The sequence below is a fragment of the Cydia strobilella genome, chromosome 3 (assembly GCF_947568885.1).
Source record: "Cydia strobilella chromosome 3, ilCydStro3.1, whole genome shotgun sequence".
Lineage (NCBI taxonomy): Eukaryota > Metazoa > Arthropoda > Insecta > Lepidoptera > Tortricidae > Cydia > Cydia strobilella.
Window position 1 is genome coordinate 15,784,847 of NC_086043.1, and position 19,252 is coordinate 15,804,098.

At 37.0% G+C, this 19,252-nt stretch overlaps 2 protein-coding genes and 1 long non-coding RNA gene across 10 annotated transcripts in view; 1 reads left to right on the plus strand and 2 right to left on the minus strand.

The window, feature by feature from the left end:
- Positions 1–796, plus strand: part of LOC134755982 (very low-density lipoprotein receptor) — a 255,498-nt gene extending 254,702 nt beyond the window's left edge. For all 8 annotated transcript variants that reach the window (XR_010129093.1, XM_063692726.1, XM_063692722.1 and 5 more), the window contains one exon: positions 118–796. Coding sequence is in view for 7 of the 8 variants with exons in the window: in XM_063692726.1 (XP_063548796.1) it covers positions 118–162 (45 nt within the window). In the remaining variant the exon portion in view is untranslated. The remainder of the gene's footprint in view (positions 1–117) is intronic.
- Positions 1–19,252, minus strand: part of LOC134756031 (uncharacterized) — a 473,838-nt gene that overhangs the window by 54,976 nt on the left and 399,610 nt on the right. The gene's annotated exons all lie outside the window — the stretch shown is intronic.
- On the minus strand, positions 6,769–12,842 carry LOC134755959 (queuine tRNA-ribosyltransferase accessory subunit 2). The gene is made up of 7 exons (XM_063692670.1): positions 12,639–12,842; positions 12,296–12,564; positions 11,768–11,949; positions 10,765–10,934; positions 10,119–10,321; positions 9,305–9,430; positions 6,769–8,313 (listed from the first exon to the last, which is right to left on the minus strand). Exons 1-7 carry the CDS (start codon positions 12,753–12,755, stop codon positions 8,064–8,066), a joined length of 1,317 nt encoding a protein of 438 aa, XP_063548740.1. The 5' UTR covers positions 12,756–12,842; the 3' UTR covers positions 6,769–8,063.

Sequence of the window (19,252 nt, forward strand, 5' to 3'; positions counted from 1 at the left end):
TAGTGCCACTTTGTTTCATTTGCGTGTACAAGTTGGCTGTTTAGAAAAGCATAAGTACAATTGACAAAGACAAAAGCATGTTGATTATCGTTTACTTATTAGTTTTTTTCTTTTCAGGCTCAAGAACCTCTCAACACGCCCGGTACAAATGAATTTGTATAGTACTCGAGCTGGCAGTAAATACGTTATAATGTCGTTGAATGCGAAGAGGAAAAGACGGACAATGTGATACAAATAGTGAACCAGTGAATGGGTTTAAGCTGACTGTTTTGCAGAAAACTCTAAAATAGTTAGCGTTAGTGCAGTGAAAGTGTGGCGCCGATCGGAACCAAGTTCAGTTAGCTGTCACGCCTCGCACCTTTATGGATCTCAAAATTATGAGTTAGCCTTTACATACGATATCGGGTCTGAAGGCCGAGAAACTTAACCGCGCTACTAAACCTGTGGTCGAGTGTCGAGTATCACAATGTGCAGTAAAAGGGACACGTCTGCTACTACTTTTTATTAGACTGTGAATAGCGTAGAGATTAGATAAAATTGCTTTATCAGCAGATGCCTGGTGCATAGTAATTATTTATATTAACTATACAATTTTTATATTCAACTTTTAGTTAAGTGTTTTAATTACAATGCTTTTGTATAACGAACTCAAGAGATTGGTTGATTCTTAATCAAATAAAATGAAGCTCATTTTTATATAGCGAGATGTACTTATTTAGTGAATTTACAATAATGTTATAATTGAATACGTATGCATGCAGTACATAAAGTACCGAGGCACATGTGTAACGAATTCTGAAGAACAAAATATGCAACGATTTGCGTCATTGTAAAAGCATCATGCACAAATATAACCATAAGTTGGTTTTTTAATGTATTGAAACATATTATTAAGGGTGAATCAACTTTTAATGTTCAACATCAAACGTACAGAGTCCCTGATCGATATTACAAATTTATATAAAGGTAATGAGCTTTATTTGCATTCCATTCTGTTCCCAGTAATATTACGTAACATTTCATCACGAAACATTGAACTGTTTTTTACAATTTATCCGGTTTTTAATGGTTGTCCGAAAGACCAAAAGATGGTTTTCATAGTACGTCAAATTGTCCCTTTGCGACGGTGCACCATACAAATTTGAATCATGAAAAAAAATACTATTGTGGGATTGATATACATTATACACATAATCATTTTTATGGATAAGTATCATCAATAAAACACCGATTTCTTATATTTGTACTAAACCGTTTATAAATTTCTTGCGTTTTAATTTTGTCCCTTGAAATTATCCGCGTCATGCAGGTCCATCGGACAACCATAAATTAGTTACGGAATATAAATGTAGATGGCGCAGTAAGGCACTTGACAACAAGTTTAATTTCCTGGTAATCTGATAGGTCTAGCCGCCATTTTGAATAAACGACACTCGCGGCGTCAGTCGGTCGGGTACTGTTGGTGAGTGCGGGGTGGTTTTATTGTCTGTCCATCGGACCACCGGCACAAATTCGTAAGTACTTAATATATTTGAATAAATTATGTCGTACTAGATTCTGTTATATGTATATGTTACGGTAAGGGTGAAATAAAACACAACAAATCATTAATTTTTATTGTACGGTTCAAAGTTTTAGAAAAGTCCCTCGGACAACTAGTCACTCGGACAACTGATTTGGTTGTCCTTGGGACATTTTGGTTGTCCGTTAGACAAAAATGATGTGATAAGATTTTTAATAGGGTAAATACATGTGATAAGATGTTAAATAGGGTAAATACCCAGTCTTTGACCTTTCGCTTTGACATAAGGTTAATTTTAAGATATCGACAATTACATTTTTTTTTCAATCACGGGGATCTTTACCGTAATTATAACTTGCTTACACGTATTTCATGTAAATAAAACTGTCTGTATGAAACTGATTTTTTTAAATTTATGGATTGAAATTGTAAAAAAAAATACCGTTGGTACGGAACCCTCGGCGCACGAGTCTGACTCGCACTTGACCGGTTTTTATTTACATGAGTCGATATCGCGGAAACCGAAGACAATATTAAATACGTATTTCATTTTAGGCAATGGGGTTGACGGAGAAGGAAAAATCTAGGCGCTATAGAGAGAGACTTAAAGCAGACCCAGAAAAATTGGCTGAAAGGAAGCAAAAAAAAAGAGAAAGTTATCATAAAAACAAAATATCGATATCAGCTATGCAGCCTGAGGACAAAAAAAACTGCAGAACCATATGGAAATTGCATAAACAAGAACAAAGAAAGAGATCAAAAGCACTTCGAAACATACTGCAAGAAACACCACCAAGTTCTCCGTCTACTTTGCAGGAAATCAATATACCACAAGATCAATATGTACCCACTCCGCCGGCTTCTCCCTTTGCACCTCTGGAATCTGAACAGAACAAAAAAAGGGGAAGGAAAATAATCCGTAGAGATAGATCTAAGATGTACAAAGAAAATTTAAAATTACGAAGCCAAGCCAATATGTGGAAAAAAAAAATTTGAAAAATTTAAGAAGAGGGCTCATCGTAAAGCAAACGAATTAAATAAAATTAAAGAAAAAAGAACCGTGGCAGAAAATGAATTATACGAAAAATACAAAACTTTAACTCGTGCTATAAAGAAAAACTACATGACAACAAAGGCACGAGAAGGGAAAAGGATGTTGAGAAAGATATTTGAAAACGTAGATGAATCACGCAAGAAACAAATCATACAGGACAGTTTAGGTGTAAAAGGAAGCGCTAAAGCAAAGACAACATGTAAGGGTGAAACGGAACTAATAAAGAAAGTAAAATGTTTTTTCCAAAGAGATCATGTGTCAAGAAACACCGCCGGCAAGAAAGAAACCGTCACTAAAGGAAAAGAAAAAGTTCAAAAACGGTTCCTTTTAGAGTCAATGAAAAATTTATTCAAAGCGTTTAAGTTGGAGAATCCAGGGACAAAATGTTCCTATTTCTATTTTACGAAACATCGACCCTTCTACGTACTCAGACCAACAGTAGATGGCAGGGATATGTGCCTTTGTAAAACACATGCAAATGCAGCAGCTAAAATAAAGGCTCTAAAGCAGAAAAGAGTTATTAATGCGGTGGATACAAGTACACTGATTCTAGAAACAGTGTGTGACAGTAATAAAATGGATTGTATGTTTGGTACTTGTGTACAATGTCAAGATAGAGAAATAAAAATAAACGAAGATAATGTTAAGGGTAAAATGCAATGGTTTGAATGGGTGAGAGAAGAGGAAATTTATGTAAAAGGAGGCAAAAGGATGAAATCTATTAAGAATGTTAAAAGATTGAATGAAGATTTGGTACAAAACATGATAGATAAATTTAAAGAGGATCTGAAAATATTAAAAAAACATATTTTCAATATGAAAACCCAGTACAGGAATTTCCGGCAAAGTGTTGATAACATTAAACCAAACGAAGCCGTAATTTTAGTTGATTTCAGCGAAAATTATAGTGCAAAATGCCATGAAGAAATTCAAGCACACCATTTTGGTGGATCCCGCAACCAAATAACACTTCACACTGTTGTCGTATACCTGCACGACAAAGACAAAAATTACAAGGTATCTTCTTTTTGCTCTGTATCGCCATGCAATATCCATCAACCTGCTGCAATATGGGCGCACTTACATCCGATTCTAACAAGCATTATTGAAGATTACCCTGAAATTGACACTATCCATTACTTTTCTGATGGACCTTTCTCTCAGTATCGCCAGAAAGGTAACTTCTTCTTGGCTTGTACAAAAACATTTGACTACGGGTTTCAAGCATTTAGCTGGTCATTCTTCGAAGCAGGTCATGGCAAGGGAGCGGCTGATGGAATTGGGGGATTTCTTAAAAGAGAGGCGGATAACAAGGTAGCAACTGGAAAAGACATAACCGATGCATTTGGATTTTACCAAGCCCTCAAGGAATCTAGCAAAATCAAATTGTTTTATATAATCAAAGAAAAAATTGACGATGTTCAAAATTGTATTCCAAAGGATCTTGTCCCTCTGCCTGGAACCAAAGATGTGCACCAAATCTTTTCAAGGATTCGTGGCCAACTAAAGTATAGAAATTTGAGTTGGTTTTGCTCAAGAGGATTGTGCGACTGTTTGCATCCAAAGTTTTACTCACCTACCCCAACTTTAAGAATAATTCCATCCCCTGTGGACATGTGTGAGGACAACATACTTGATGATGTAGACAACATACGTGATGATATTATATCCAGTGATGATACTGATGATGATTTGCCTTTGAGTGCCCTGGTTTCTTTAAAACAGGATGACATCTTATTTACTGATCTACATAAGGCTCCAAACAAAAGTATTTACAACTGTGTGTATGGTTCTTCTGATGAGTCTAATGATGAAAAAAATACTACACAGCCATCAGTATCAGGGCAAAACCAGTTATTACCTGGAATGGGTGATTATCTACTCGTCAAAGTTTATGGCACCAAAGGCAAATCATACCATATTTACGCATGCATTGCTCAAAGCAATATCGACGACGATGGAGAAATTAAAGTCACATTTATGAAATGTGTTAAAGGTGGGAAACTATTTGTCCTCAATGAAAAAGATGTCTCCTATGTTGCTTATGAAGACATCGTTCAAAAACTTCCTAATCCGGAAATTCAATTGAAAAGAGGTGTCAATTATTTTAAGTTTCCAATAGACACCAATGTTTTTGAAAAGTAATTTATTGTAGGGAACTGTTGATCTCCATTAGGTTAAGAAAAACTAATTTTTCGATAGATACGTTAATTAGAAAAGAGGCGTCAATATTATTTTAAGTTTTTCATTGGATACCAATGTTTTTCAGAAGATTTTTATTTTAGGGGTATAACAACAACTGTTGGTCTCCAATTAGTCTAAGATTTTTTAAAGATTATTCTCTGAATATGACTCGTGATCTTTTATTATAAGAAAGAGACTGTCAAAGACTGCACTAAGTATAAAAAATGTTAACTAGTTGATTTAAAGTTGTTGATTATTAAGAATTGTATTATCACAATTCTTAATGTTGTTAGGTGTGCTGAAATATTAAAACTGCTTCCTAATACTTCAATAAATTTGTTTTATTTAGTACCTTCCTGAAGATTGTAGGCTCTAAAATGTCCTTTGGACAACCAGATATGTCCTTGGGACAACTACGTTGTCCCTGAATTGAAAATCACTTATTGTTATTTTTTTCGTTTTAACATCCAGAATTATTCATATTGTTTTAAAAATACAATAGCACAATACAAAACCAAGTAGCAGGAGGAATTTTGTTACATTACTATTACTATATAGCGTTTTAATTAAAAAGTTCCGATCCTGTGAAGTCACAGTTGTCCTGGGGACATGATAAGGGGAAATATTGTGAAATTCAGGGCGATATTGGCATATTTATAGATAAAACATGAAACTATATTGTTTAATCAATTTATGTAAAATAACTGTTTTCACAATAATTGATGTCTGGTTTGTTAAAAAAATAATTTTAAATAGTTGTCCAGGGGACAGCAGATTTAGGCTGGTGAACTTTTTTTAGTAAAATTCACTAAATTCGCAAAAAAAGTGCTCTGCTCTATACATAATTATAAATTATAGAAAATTATCTTTTAAACAAAATAATGAAATATGGAATATAAGAAAAAAAAAAATAAGTCCATAAATTCATCATGTGGATATTTAAAAGTTGATTCACCCTAAATACTTTTTATTATAACTTTTGTGCCAAAATGTAAAATTTTCAATAAATAACACGCTCAGTGAACGTACTCTATTATTGCAAGCATTGTATTGTAACATTAACTTTATCTAAAGCGTATGGATTAAATTAAAGGACTGGAAGGTGATAGGAGGTGGTTGGAGGCCTACATATTTATGTATAATAACGTAATTTCACTTTATAATGTCTCGAGATAAATATGTATTTATTAAAATTTGACTGTAAAGGGGAATCTATGTTTCGATCTACGCATGTATTTAATGTGCCAACTAGTGAATTTTACTACTGACAATATATGAATTTTGTTTATATTTGGCTACTAATAAATTATTCCTATAGCAAATTGATTCCTATTAGAAGAATGTTAGTTGCCTGGTATTCATTTTAAATATAAATTGTTATGCATTAGTACAGTTTAATATTTTAAATTTTTATGTAAAGGTTGTGTTTACCATCGTACTGTAACTAATATGATTATATACAATTATGTAAATTACCATCATGTTATCTTACCTAATAAAATTATGTATTTTTTATTAAGTAGTGTTTGCCTAAAATTTGGAATGTGACTTTGTCAAGCAAAATCCTGCCAAATCCTATAAAAATGTAATTATATTAATGTAATTCAATTACATGATACTTGCACATTTCATACAATACGCCTAGCTCAATAAGTGTGGTCACTCAGATTATTGTGTAAATATTGTCGGTAAAATATATGTAAAATGTGTTAATCATTCATTTTCATTAATCCGACCCTCTTCCCCTGGTATTCAAATATGTTTGGTAGTTGCATTTCACAAACGGTTTCCGCTTTTATTATGAGACTAATTTCGAGAAAACCTGTTATTCGTGAAACACAACTATCAGGCATATTCGAGTTTTAGTTAAGTATTCGATCTGTTTCCGATATGATACTGATCTGTCAGTGTTAAAAGTGACAGATCAGTATCATATCGGAAACAGAACGAATAACTAAAACTCGAATTCGTCTATTTATCGCTAATGCTTAGACTGTGGATTGCAAATAAAAATAGAATTTGCTGGTTTTAAGCTTATATTAAACATTCAATTTAGATCTTTAGAAGCCCCAGCAGCAAGGCTTCGTATGTCCGTATCAGAAATTAACAATAAAAATTAATCAATGAATGAAAATAAGGAAAGACTTATTACTATTAACACTGGCCTTAAAGCATATTTTATAATTTTATTAAATCTTGTATGTTCAGTTATTCTTACATGCTTATCATGTAAGCTTATAAATACAATCACTGTAAATGCCACAGGTAATAAGTAGTATTATCGTTGTTATCTACTTATTAATTATTATGCTTCACGCTTGCGTTTGATCACTAAATTGCTACTTAAGTATTGTAATCTAGGTAGATACTTATTTGCAAAGTTTTTTGGCGCACTTATTAATTGCCTGCCTATTGGTACGGTACGCCATTTGATATTTTTAACCTTTTTCATGGTGCAATTGTTGAAGCAACATTTTGAGCTCGATAATAAGTAAAAATAATGTACTGTATCTTTCCAAGGTAATTATTATAGTTTGTTTTAAAGCGTCCTTAAGAATACATTAATTACTACATAGTACGAGACTATACTACAAAAAGCCACCTACACATCGGTAGGACATCGTGATCCGAATTTAAAAGCCCCAGAGATTTCGATTTGATTATGTACAAAAATTTAATACTTCGTTATTACTACATATCACAAACAGCTACATCTAATTTCCAGTAAGTAGTTACCACCCAAGGTCTACCAGCAACGGTAAAATTTGTGCTAATGTCAATATCAGAGTTCACTAGCGACAACATTTCTATTAAATATTTCAACTTTATAGTACAAATTTCAACAATTTACAAATGGCAGTCAACCCTCAAGCCAAATGGAGGCATTGTAAAACTATGGACGTGGCGATGGTAGGTAACTATTGGGAATAACCAAATATGTAGTCAATATAAAAGGCCGTGAATTCGAGAGATAATTAAAATGAAAGTGGACGACCCGTGCGAAATCGTCTTCTCATACAAAAGTAATCCTCAATTTCCTCTTTGGATATTAAGAATATTAAAAATATTTCGACAAAATTTGATGTATATCAACCACAGCTATGCCTATACGTAGGGGTATATATGCTTAATATACATCAAATTATGTAAAAATATTTTCCATAATGTTAATATGCAGAGAAAATAGGGACTATGTTTGTATGAAGAAGCGGTCCTCCCCTTTCGTCCCCGGCTTACCCCATAAATATGTACATAACATTTCAAGTTTGTAATATTACTTTTACGTAATACATAGAAATACTATCAAGCATTACCATTGGCTACACTAATAGAAACTTCATCAGTTACCCGAATCTTTTTCACAGCCGCCGGTTTCATGTTTTCACTAATGCCAGTTTCTTTTGTAACTGTCATATCGTCAGTTTTGATTACTTGAGAGTCTTTATACAGTTCGTACTGTTTTGTGATGTGATGTCGGAATGTGTCAAACGTGCTTGCGGCAATATGTCGACGGGCGTGGTGGAACATCTGGTCGAAGTGATAGAGATTGTGACTGAAAAGGCAAGACATTTAAGTAGTTTAGAATTTAAATTTTAGTGTTTTTGCACTCACTACACATGCAAAAATAGATTAAAAAAACATATATGAAGAGGTAAGATATATTTTGAAAATATGAGGTTCTACGTTGGCTTATTATGACGCCATCTACTAAGGCTACACGTTAGTATGGGGGCAATATTTTTATCCTTTGGCACAGGCGGTCTTTCTTATTAAATGCTATATGTACACTACGATAATTCTCTACACCAATGCCAGGATACCACTAACAACGTAACAACTTTGAATTGTTGTTTAGTCTCCTTGCATTCAAAGGCAAAAAATATATTTTGACCCAAGGAGCTGTATCGAAGCGCGAATAGAGTAGAGTTAGACCAAGCTAACTTGGCAGCGATTTTGATAGCACAATGCAAATGTTATTTTAAACGTCATAATTTCATGGAAGTGGATCTGACTCGAGTAACGACATCTATTCAACCTTGTTACAAACACTTGGAAGCATGTGCATATCTTAGTACAGAGTATTGAAACTAGATGGCGCTAATTTTAGTAGTTTCAGTCTGTAAAACCAAAGAACTAAAAATACAGCCGCAATCACAGAACTAGGACATAAATTTTAGGTCTGTGGCCGCAATACTGAAGCCATTTAAAAGCGATAAAGGTGCTTCAGGACAGGACCTCAATTTAACCATCAATTCCAATAACAATACTGTAGCTATCATACTATTACGTCACAAATTGTGTGATACAGTTTAGGCTCTACCGCGAAAATCGATAATTCGTTATCTGCCTTTTTATCGCACGCAAATAGACGAACAATGAACGAAGTGGTTCGCGGTAGGCGTTATGTTCATCTCTCTCATTCAATACTAATTAAAATAAAGAAGTAATATTTACTACTTTATTTTAATTATAGTTATACTAATTATAGCGCGATTGAATGAAGCCCAAGCTAAATTTAATCAAATATTTGTCATGTAACGTACATACTGAGCAGCACAGACGCCAGCATTTCCCGTGTATTTCGAAGATGTTGAATGTACGCACGAGTATATTTCTTGCAAGCCAAGCACTCGCAACCCTTTACAAGAGCACTGAAATCTTCTTTATATCTGTAAATTGAATAAAAACCTTATAAAACATATGAAGACCTACTTCATAAATGATACAATACAATGTAACCTGTTATATTTGGAGTCCAACCATATACCACCAAAAGTCTGTGCCAAGGCAAAAGGCCTCTAAAAGGTCATAAACAGACACACAAACAGACATTAAAATTACAGTAGTAGTAATAATAAGCTCATACTAAATGAGCATGAGAGCATTATTCTGTCGCTGTTCCATGTTTCTCCGAAAAATAAGCCAATCAAGAAATAAAACTATGAAAACGGATTATATCGCGTATATTGAATTTATAATACATCCCGACCTTTCGAACTCTTTACAGCGTTCGTGGTCATACTAAAATAATGAACAATCATAGACTACAAACTTTAAGGCTGGTTGTACATGCAAAATCGGTTCATAAGGCTAGTTATACAACCTAGTTTTGCATGTACAACCAGCCTTAAAGTTTGTAGTCTATGATTGTTCATTATTTTAGTATGTGGGTATTTTTGCACTTTGTAATTTTTCCTCAGTCACCCGTTGACCACAAACGCTGTAAAGAGTTCGAAACGTCGGGATGTATTATAAATTCAATATACGCGATATAATCCGTTTTCATAGTTTTATTTCATGAGTAACTATCGCGGTAACCGAAGACAATATTAAGCCAATCAATATATTTCAACTTACTTCCTATCATTTAAATCTAATACACACAATTCATCATGGCTTTGGTCAACATTGAAGTTTAACGTCAAGGCAAAACCTTCATTGGTCAACTTCACTGGGTAAGATCCGTCAAAGACATCATAGCCATTGCCAATGGCAGCCATTATTGCAGCTGGGTTCCAAAATCCTTCCAAAATGCGAATCATTTCATTAGGCAAGGCATCCTGAAAATGTTAATGTCATCTTTAAAAAAATATTTAATCTATCTAGGTATGTATCATTAAGACCGCGGGCTTTTGCCGTTTGCCGTTTATACATTTAGCCGAGCGCAATGTACGTAATGGCCTTGATTTGACGCTCCCCGCGCCAACGGTTACGTGCGTCCCCTCTGCGGCCTAACGCCACACAGGCAGAAACGGAGGATAAAATCACGTTGAATATAGATATACATATTACAAGAACAAGACTTCACAAAATCAAATGGTATAATAGAATCTTTTCAATCATTATTTGCAATTTGTATAGGAAGTCAACCAAAATTTGTCTTTAAGAGTTCTAGAATTTCTTCTAGGTCAAAGAATGAGCCATCTAAACAAAATTTAAGCCCTAAGACTTACTTCTACCCATCTTATGTTCTTGTTTGATTATGCAATGATGACATACTTACATTAACTCTCTTAAAGATAGATATCACATTGTCATCGGGCACATGTGTGTAATCTTCAGTGCCATCCAATATGCCCTGCAGAGCTACTCCTGACAAACTTTGCTTGTGTTCTAAAATGTGTTGAATACTTTCAGTGCATTTCTTTTCATGACCGGCAGCTACTATAACACCTAAGAAAGACAACTATACATTATTTAAAATTTCTGATATTTCTGAAGTTTGTCATAGTTTCACTAAAAGATTAAACTTCCAAATCAGTTCTAATATTCTTCAGAGCTCTTCGACTATGACTGCCAAAAATGGCTAGACTAGAGACATATGGTCAGTGAGGCGACACTCCTCCTTTCAGGCATTCTCGGCTCCGGCTCAGCATGGCTCCGAGCAATTATTAGGGTTGACACAACTTGACGTCCCTTTGCGTAACACGCGCACAACCACAGATAAGGACTTGAATTTTGACAACCCTAAAAATAGCCCAAAAGGATTGTGCCATACATTAGAAAGGGATAGCATGATTCGTCCCTGAATCGCTGTCAAACTTCCGTTTTGTAGGAAGTGTCCTTTCTGTATGGTAGTACTATTATTTATTCTGTGATATGGTGACAGGTAATAAGGTTCAATATAAAATAGTCATGGCATTCCATAGGCATTTTTATTGCTTGCAGGCAATAATAGCTACAGCTGTCCTTGCCATGTTTTAACAACTGTTTTTACTGCAGATGCCATTATGAATCTTATAAGGTATCATTAAACATTAATATATTATCTATAGATTTTATAAAAACTGACTTGATAATTTTACAAACAGTTTTATAAATATTTTATTATGCAGACTTATATTGACCGGGATATAGACCGTGATTACCTTTTGTATTATTTGTGAGCTCCCGATATTTCGACGCAGTTACATGCATCATGTTCACGGGTGCATGATGCATGTAACTGCATCGAAATATCGGGAGCTCACAAATAATAAACTAATTTTACTATGTCTCTACTTTACCTATCAATGAACCTTCTTGCAGTTGCTTTGAAGAATTATATCGCTTGACACATACATCAAGCATGTTGTTACTTCTGTTGACAGCTTTCAGGACCCTCTTGAAGCCTTCACAGTGTGATGTGCGTCCATCTGCAACTGCCAAAATGATATCGGGTTTGAACAGCTCCATAAAGTCCATGTATCTGAAAATAATTGGCATAAACATTTTGATTAATAAACAAGCAATTCTTGTATATATGTATATATATGGGGCATTTTGTATGAAAAGGGACATAAAGTAGGGATACAGAAGTGTAATTATATTGTTGGATCATTTCATTTAACCTACCATTGCACATTTTCGATTTGTTCAAGTTTTTTATTAAAAACATCAGCCGGGCTAGCACATGATTGGCGCGAGAGTATCTCGCCACGACATAGACTACCCGTCCCCCTTTAATTCATACAGTTAGTATAAGACGGGTAGTCTATCTCGCGGCGAAATACCGAAATACTGTCGCGTCAATCATGTGCTCGGCCTACTGTTACCTGTCAGCACAAATCATTTGTTTGCCCCTTTTTGTCCACAATGGCACCTTTTCTAACTCAAAGTGTCCCAATGGTGCAGCATCATTTAGATTTTGCAATGTTGTGCAGATTATATGGTCAGCGACTCCAGCAAACTTGGCTATTCCCTCGCCCTGGGTTTTGACTCCGGCTTCCAAATGACTGGTACTGGTTAAAGGAACCCAGAGGAGTTGGGGGTTAGGAAATACCCGAGCTAAGACGTCTGCCGTCAAATGAACTACACTTCCTCCCTGAAAATGAGAGTACGAAATTTTGTTATATAAAACAAAACCCAGTAACCATTCAGTTAACACGAGAACAAAACCTGAGTAAGAAGTGCAGCTGTAGGGGTTTCAATTATCGTACTAGGTGACTTGGTAAATCCAGTTAGGGTACCAACTCGTTCAGCACCACAGCTAGCCTGCTTTATTGTGAAACGCATTTTAATTATTACAGGCAGGCTTTGAAACAAATTGATTTCGGAGTCTCAAAACAATAAATGGAACAAACGTGCTTTTGACAACATTGATTTGACAGCTGACGCAAGCATTGACAGTTGACACCGGTTTTTTAACGTTGGCCACACAACGACACTGTCTGACAGTATTTGTATTAAAGTACTAACAGACAGGCGTACCGGACCGTCATCTCGGTCCGGACCGGCGGTCATTCGAAAATGTAAAGCCTGACCAGGAGTATATGATCACGCGCCATGTTGCGGAATTTCATTGGAACAAATTTTTTCATACTATACTGAACTGTCACCCTATACATGAGAATGAACAGCGCCCTCTTGACAATGATCATATATTTCTGGTCAGGCTTTAGATAAGTTTGGTTTAGGCCTTTTGTAATAGCCGTCGTAGATTTGCGTACAAAAATGTCTGCCGAATTATGCGGGGAGGTTCTGCACCTATCCGCAAAATTCGGCGCGGTATAGTGCGACATAAAATAGTAGAAATTAAATAAAATGGAACTAAAAAAATACCATACTAAATTGTTGCCACGTTTAAGCATTTTACGTCAAAAATGTGACAGCCTGACCAGAAATATATGATCATTGTCAAAAGGGGGCTCTTATTCTCATGTAGGGAATGCAATCCCGCATGAGAATTCAATCCCGGTATTTAGCGGGATTGCCAGACTCAGTCCCGCGGGATCCCGGTATTTGCGGGATCCCGCAAGTTACTATACAATTTTACGAATTGGTCCTAAATATGAAGGTTTAAAACAAAAAGTACTTAAACAAAATTTAGAAATAGTACATTATATATTATGGGCGGTATACAAAAATGTACGAACGAGTGTGAACTGAATTAATAACACGATTTCGTAATTTCTGTACCGTGGCACGCCAAATCTTCCTCACATGTGAGAAAAAAAAGAGGGAAAAATAAAACTTCTGCTCAATTTCTACAATTTCTTGCTGGACAATAAGTTAATACTTCAAGTAACACACCATGCAAAAGATTACATGCGAAAAAGTTGTATCCTTTGTATCGAAATACGAACTACGAAGAGACAATATTTAAATACCTATATAGAAGATACCTATTTAAATAAAAATTAACACATTCTCATTTTGAAGCATTTACTTTATTTATAACAATTATTATTTATGAAATAAAACTATGAAAACGGATTATATCGCGTATATTGAATTTATAATACATCCCGACGTTTCGAACTCATTACAGCGTTCGTGTTACATATAAATTGGCTCAGTACCTCGCGGAAGCCCTCTCAGCATTACGTGGTAACACTAGCACGCATACAAAGGATTCTTACCATTTCATCGGTGAGATTAAAGACCTAACATTGACTGATGATGAGATCATGGTCAGTTTTGACGTCCAGTCGCTATTTACAAGCCTACCGGTACAAGACTGCATTGAAATTGTCAAGAAGAGGTTATGTGAGCAGAACATGTCAGAGGAATATGCTAAGCTGTTGGAACATTGCCTTACATCTGGCTACTTGCTATGGAATGGTGAATTCTACCTTCAAGTCGACGGCGTGGCCATGGGGTCTCCGGTGTCTCCAGTAGTCGCTGACATCTTTATGGAGGACTTCGAGGAGAGGGCACTCTCATTGGCTCCTGTGCGACCGAAGATATTTAAAAGATACGTAGATGACACTTTTACTATACTTCCAAAAAGTAGTGTTTCAACTTTCTTGGATCACCTAAATTCCATCCATAGCAAAATAAAATTTACTATGGAGTTGGAAAAAGACTGTTCTCTCCCCTTCTTAGATGTATTGGTAAAAAGAAATCCTGATAACACCCTAGGTCGCACTGTGTATAGGAAACCTACTCATACTGATAGGTACTTAAATGGCAAATCGCATCACCATCCCAGTCAACTTGTTACAGTAGGCAAATCTTTGTTTCAGAGAGCCCAGAGGATATGTGATGACCAGCATCTGGCCGCGGAGCTCCAGCATGCCAGGCGCGCGCTCCAGGCAAACGAGCTCAGGATACCGCGGGTCAACCAGAGGTCCCACATTAAGATCCCCACAGTTGAGCGCAGGCCTGCCATTCTGCCTTTTGTCAGGGGGGTCACGGACAGGATCAGCCACATCTTGAAGCGTGCTTCTATAAAAACATATTTCAAGCCAATGAAGAAGATGTCACAATTCCTGAGGCCTGTAAAATGCAATACCCCTCTACAGACTGCAGGAGTGTACAGGCTGGACTGTGAGTGTGGCCTATCATATGTCGGGCAGACGAAACGGAGCATTTCCACTCGGGTGAAGGAACACATAGCTGATGTTAAGCACCGTCGACCTAGGTCTGCTGTCTGTGAGCATGTCATGGATAAAGCCAATCACTCAATCAAGTTTGATAAGCCTCTGGTTCTTGCCAAGGAGAAGCGTTACATACCCAGAATGCTGCGCGAGGCCATTGAGATTAAGAAATATCCAAACTTTAATAGGGAAGATGGCTTTTCTCTACCACCAGCTTGGGATCCTGTAGTCCACCTGATAAAGGAGCAAGCGAGACATAGACTGTGAGACCGTAGTGTTGGATGATGCTGGACATTCTGATGTTTTGAAAAGATGTGTCCCGCCGAGTTTGTTGCCGGTCCCATATTGGGATACCCTCCTACAATTTAGGAGGGAATTAAATCTTCTCGGGTCCGTGGTGTAGGGTTGGAGCCGGCATAGTTTTTTTTTTTTTTGTTTTTTTTTTTTTTTTTTTTTTTTTTTATCGCGTATATATATATATCTTTACTTGAAAAATAATTATAGTGTATAACTAGCCTTATGAACCGATTTTGCATGTACAACCAGCCTTAAAGTTTGTAGTCTATGATTGTTCATTATTTTAGTATGTGGGTATTTTTGCATTTTGTAATTTTTCCTCAGTCACCCGTTGACCACGAACGCTGTAAAGAGTTCGAAACGTCGGGATGTATTATAAATTCAATATACGCGATATAATCCGTTTTCATAGTTTTATTTCATGAGTAACTATCGCGGTAACCGAAGACAATATTAATTATTATTTACTTAGTACGTTTCCGGGACTTTTTCCCGGAAAAAAATGTTACCGCAAGGCAGTCTCCACTTTATGACTGTTCTACCAAATTTAGGTAAGTATTTATACTCCGCCTATTCCGATCACTGCATTTATGTAACATGTCTGCATATGTCTTTAGAGTCAGACCAAGATAAGTCTGCAACGATTTTGATAGCACACGCAGTGACAGTGTATTTGACATGTAAAACTATGTTTTATAAAGGAATAAATGAATGAATGAAGTGCAAGTGTTATTTTAAACGCATAGAGGTACAATAATATAGAGATGAAATGGGATTGGGGGAGGGGTTAGGGCTGTAACCGCGAAAATCGAAGTTCGCAAATTGCGGTTATCTTTCTCTGTCACTCTAATGACGCCTTCATCGGAGCAAAAGAGAAAGATCCCCGCAATTTGCGAATTTGGGTGTTCGGGGTAGGCCCTGAGATGACCGAACGAGATGTACTGTTCTATAAGTGTAGTTTCAGTAGGAGTAGCAGAGAAAGTGCTATTATTGATTGTCCTTGTCACAGTCTCACATTTTTTTATTCCCCACCGTAAATTTGGTATGGTTTATGGTGGACAACTAATAACCCGACCAATCATTTTGTCGCATTGCGTACTCGTATGTTCTGTGAGTGAGACGCAATGACATTGGACAAATAAATTGTACATATTTAATTCAGTTCAAGTTCAATAAGTATTTAATTCAGTTGCTGGCGAGCTGACACCTCCATGTGGCTGCTTCTGCTCCGACGACGATGACGGGCCGGGCTAACCCTGGACTTCCTCGAGCATGGGCCGGGATATCCCTGGACACCTCTTAAAAAGGGCCGGGATTACCCTGGACACCTCTTGAATTGCGAGCCGGGATACCCTGGACAACGCTCTTCTTTCTTCGTACTCTTCTTAATTTGATTTTTGTTTCTTGGTCATCTTTTTCTTTCTTCGGTTTTCAATTTTTGAGAATGCGCGGGAAGCTTCTTTCTTGATAATGTGCGGGAGGTTTCTTTCTTGAAAATGCGTCGGAAGTTTCTTCGATTTAAATCTTCATTAGGGCGATCTTCGATCTTGTCTTGGCTTCTTTCTTTATTTTCTTGTGCGATGCGCCGTGGTGCTGTTCATTTTCCTGGTCCTCTTCTGGTATGGGTCGCCATCAGATAAGTTGGGAAGGAGAGCCGAATGGAGTTGTTAAGTAAAACCAAACATAACGTAGATGTGTTATATTATCGGTAGTCAAGTATAAAGAGAGAGCAAGTAAATCTAAACATTAGTTATTTATGGACTATTATTGCTTACATGGTATTTATGCAATTCCGCGCGTCACATATTTATGTTGCAGGCAGTAACGTATAGTTACTGGTAATATGTTAATTTAGACATTATAGTATACAGTCGTCCTAACTGGCATCCTAAGCAGAGGGTCTACCGCGAACACCGAAGTTCCCAAATTGCGGGCATCTTTCTCTGTCGCTCTAACAACGCCTTAATTAAATTTTAATAAAATGTTCGTAGTTTAGCGCAGTCACTTACTAAACGCGGTTATACCTCTACGATTCAGGATTTTGAATGAGGGCTATCGTTTTTTTGCTCACCATTTGGCGCCTCTGTTGATGGTGGTCCAAAAGACTAAAGAACAGCTGTCAGTCATTGAAGTGACAAGTGACATTTGACATTTCGAACTATGGAAAAGACCACCATCTACACTAGCGCCCCTAGCGGCGAATTCATACGCGTTAGCCCTCATTAAGTGAGACATGTGATAGCGCTTTAGACGGACTTTGCCGTTTCTTTCGAACCATTTTTTTCGTTTGCTGGTCTATTAAGACCAACGGGCTCTCAGTCGGTCGAAACAGCATAAATGAAAAAGAGGCAGACAACGAAATCTCGATTTTCGGTTCGATTTAAAATACATGTGTTCTGTAAAACTAGAATTAGTCCGCTTTGATATATAAACTGCAAAGGGCTCGCTGAAATTATTCGAATTCAGAGTACAAAGCTATACTTTGGCACACCCACTTTATCAGTAGAAAAAGGCGCCTACATTTTTTAAATTTGTCGCTTTTTCTTCTGACGCAAACGGCTTGACAGACTATATTTGCCTAGGAGGATATCCTCCTAGATATCTGCAGTGCAACATGCGACACTGCATCATGGCTTGGATCATGGCTAGCTGTAAAATACGTTGCAATCCAATGCTACTGTGGCAACACCACACGCACTGCGCAAGACGCTCTGTTTCAAATCAACCAATAGGAGTGCGAGTATAATTTAGTTTTTTCGGTTCGGTTTTGCTTTTTTGTTTTGTCAAGCGACAAATTTTTTATAGTTTATAAAATTTTAAATAATAAAATGTAAAATGTAGTGATCATAAGACATATTCCTATTTGAAAGTGTGTTTTTGGAAATATTTCCTAGGCCAACAGCCTGTCGGTGACTTTTTTCTATCTATGTGATGTCTTCAAAAGTCAAGAACTAACTTTTAGATAACTTGTTATTGTGAATAGTATAAGGTGTAATCCATCAAATCACCATAGAAGACGCCGTTCGCTGCCAAAAGGTACGTGAAATCAACTGGTTTTAGTTACGTGGCTACTTGAAACTATGTTGTAGCACTTGTTGTGTTGTTGTTTGTCCTAATGCACTCCGGAGGTGCTTAGGGCCTCCACAAGATCCTTCCACGCCTTTCTATCTTGAGCAACCGTCTTAGCCTCATTCCAGCTCAGTCCTACGGCTCGAAGGACTCCACCCTCCAGGTGTGTACGGGTCGTTTGCGGGCTCGCTTTCCGCCCTGAGGCCGCTACTCAAACGCGATACTGGCGCTGTTCGCAGCCCCTCTGAAGGGTATGTCCGATGTCCGTTGTGGCATTTGGGGATCAATAAAAGTTTTCATCCTATTGCATAGATAGACATACTTTTTTGTATTGCGGATCGATTATTACCTTTCGATTTTTTTCGAAACCTGGAATAGTTATCTAATGTTAGTGCGACACGATGATATTAGCTATTTTCTTACATTTAGTTACGTATAAATATTGATAGTTACGTTACGTATAAGCCTAGCTGAGGGCCTGAGGGTGGTTCGCACGTTCGACGTGTTGCCTCCCTGTCACACTTACATACGAATATACAAGTGCGACAGAGAGGCAACACTTCGAACGTGGTTTGCGGTAGGCCCTCTGGTGTGGGTGCACGGAGCGGGCGCATACGCACGCGGGTGACATATTATGTTGTAGGTAAAATCCGTCGCACGCGTCCGCGCCGTTACCGCTCCGTGGAACTGCGCTAGCTAGCGGACGCCCTTATGGCCAGCACACCTAAAAGCTCGGTACTAGTTCAGCACTTCGGCACCGCCCAGTAGGTATTCTTTGAAGGAAACACCATACTGAAACGCACACGTTATATCGGCATTATAGCG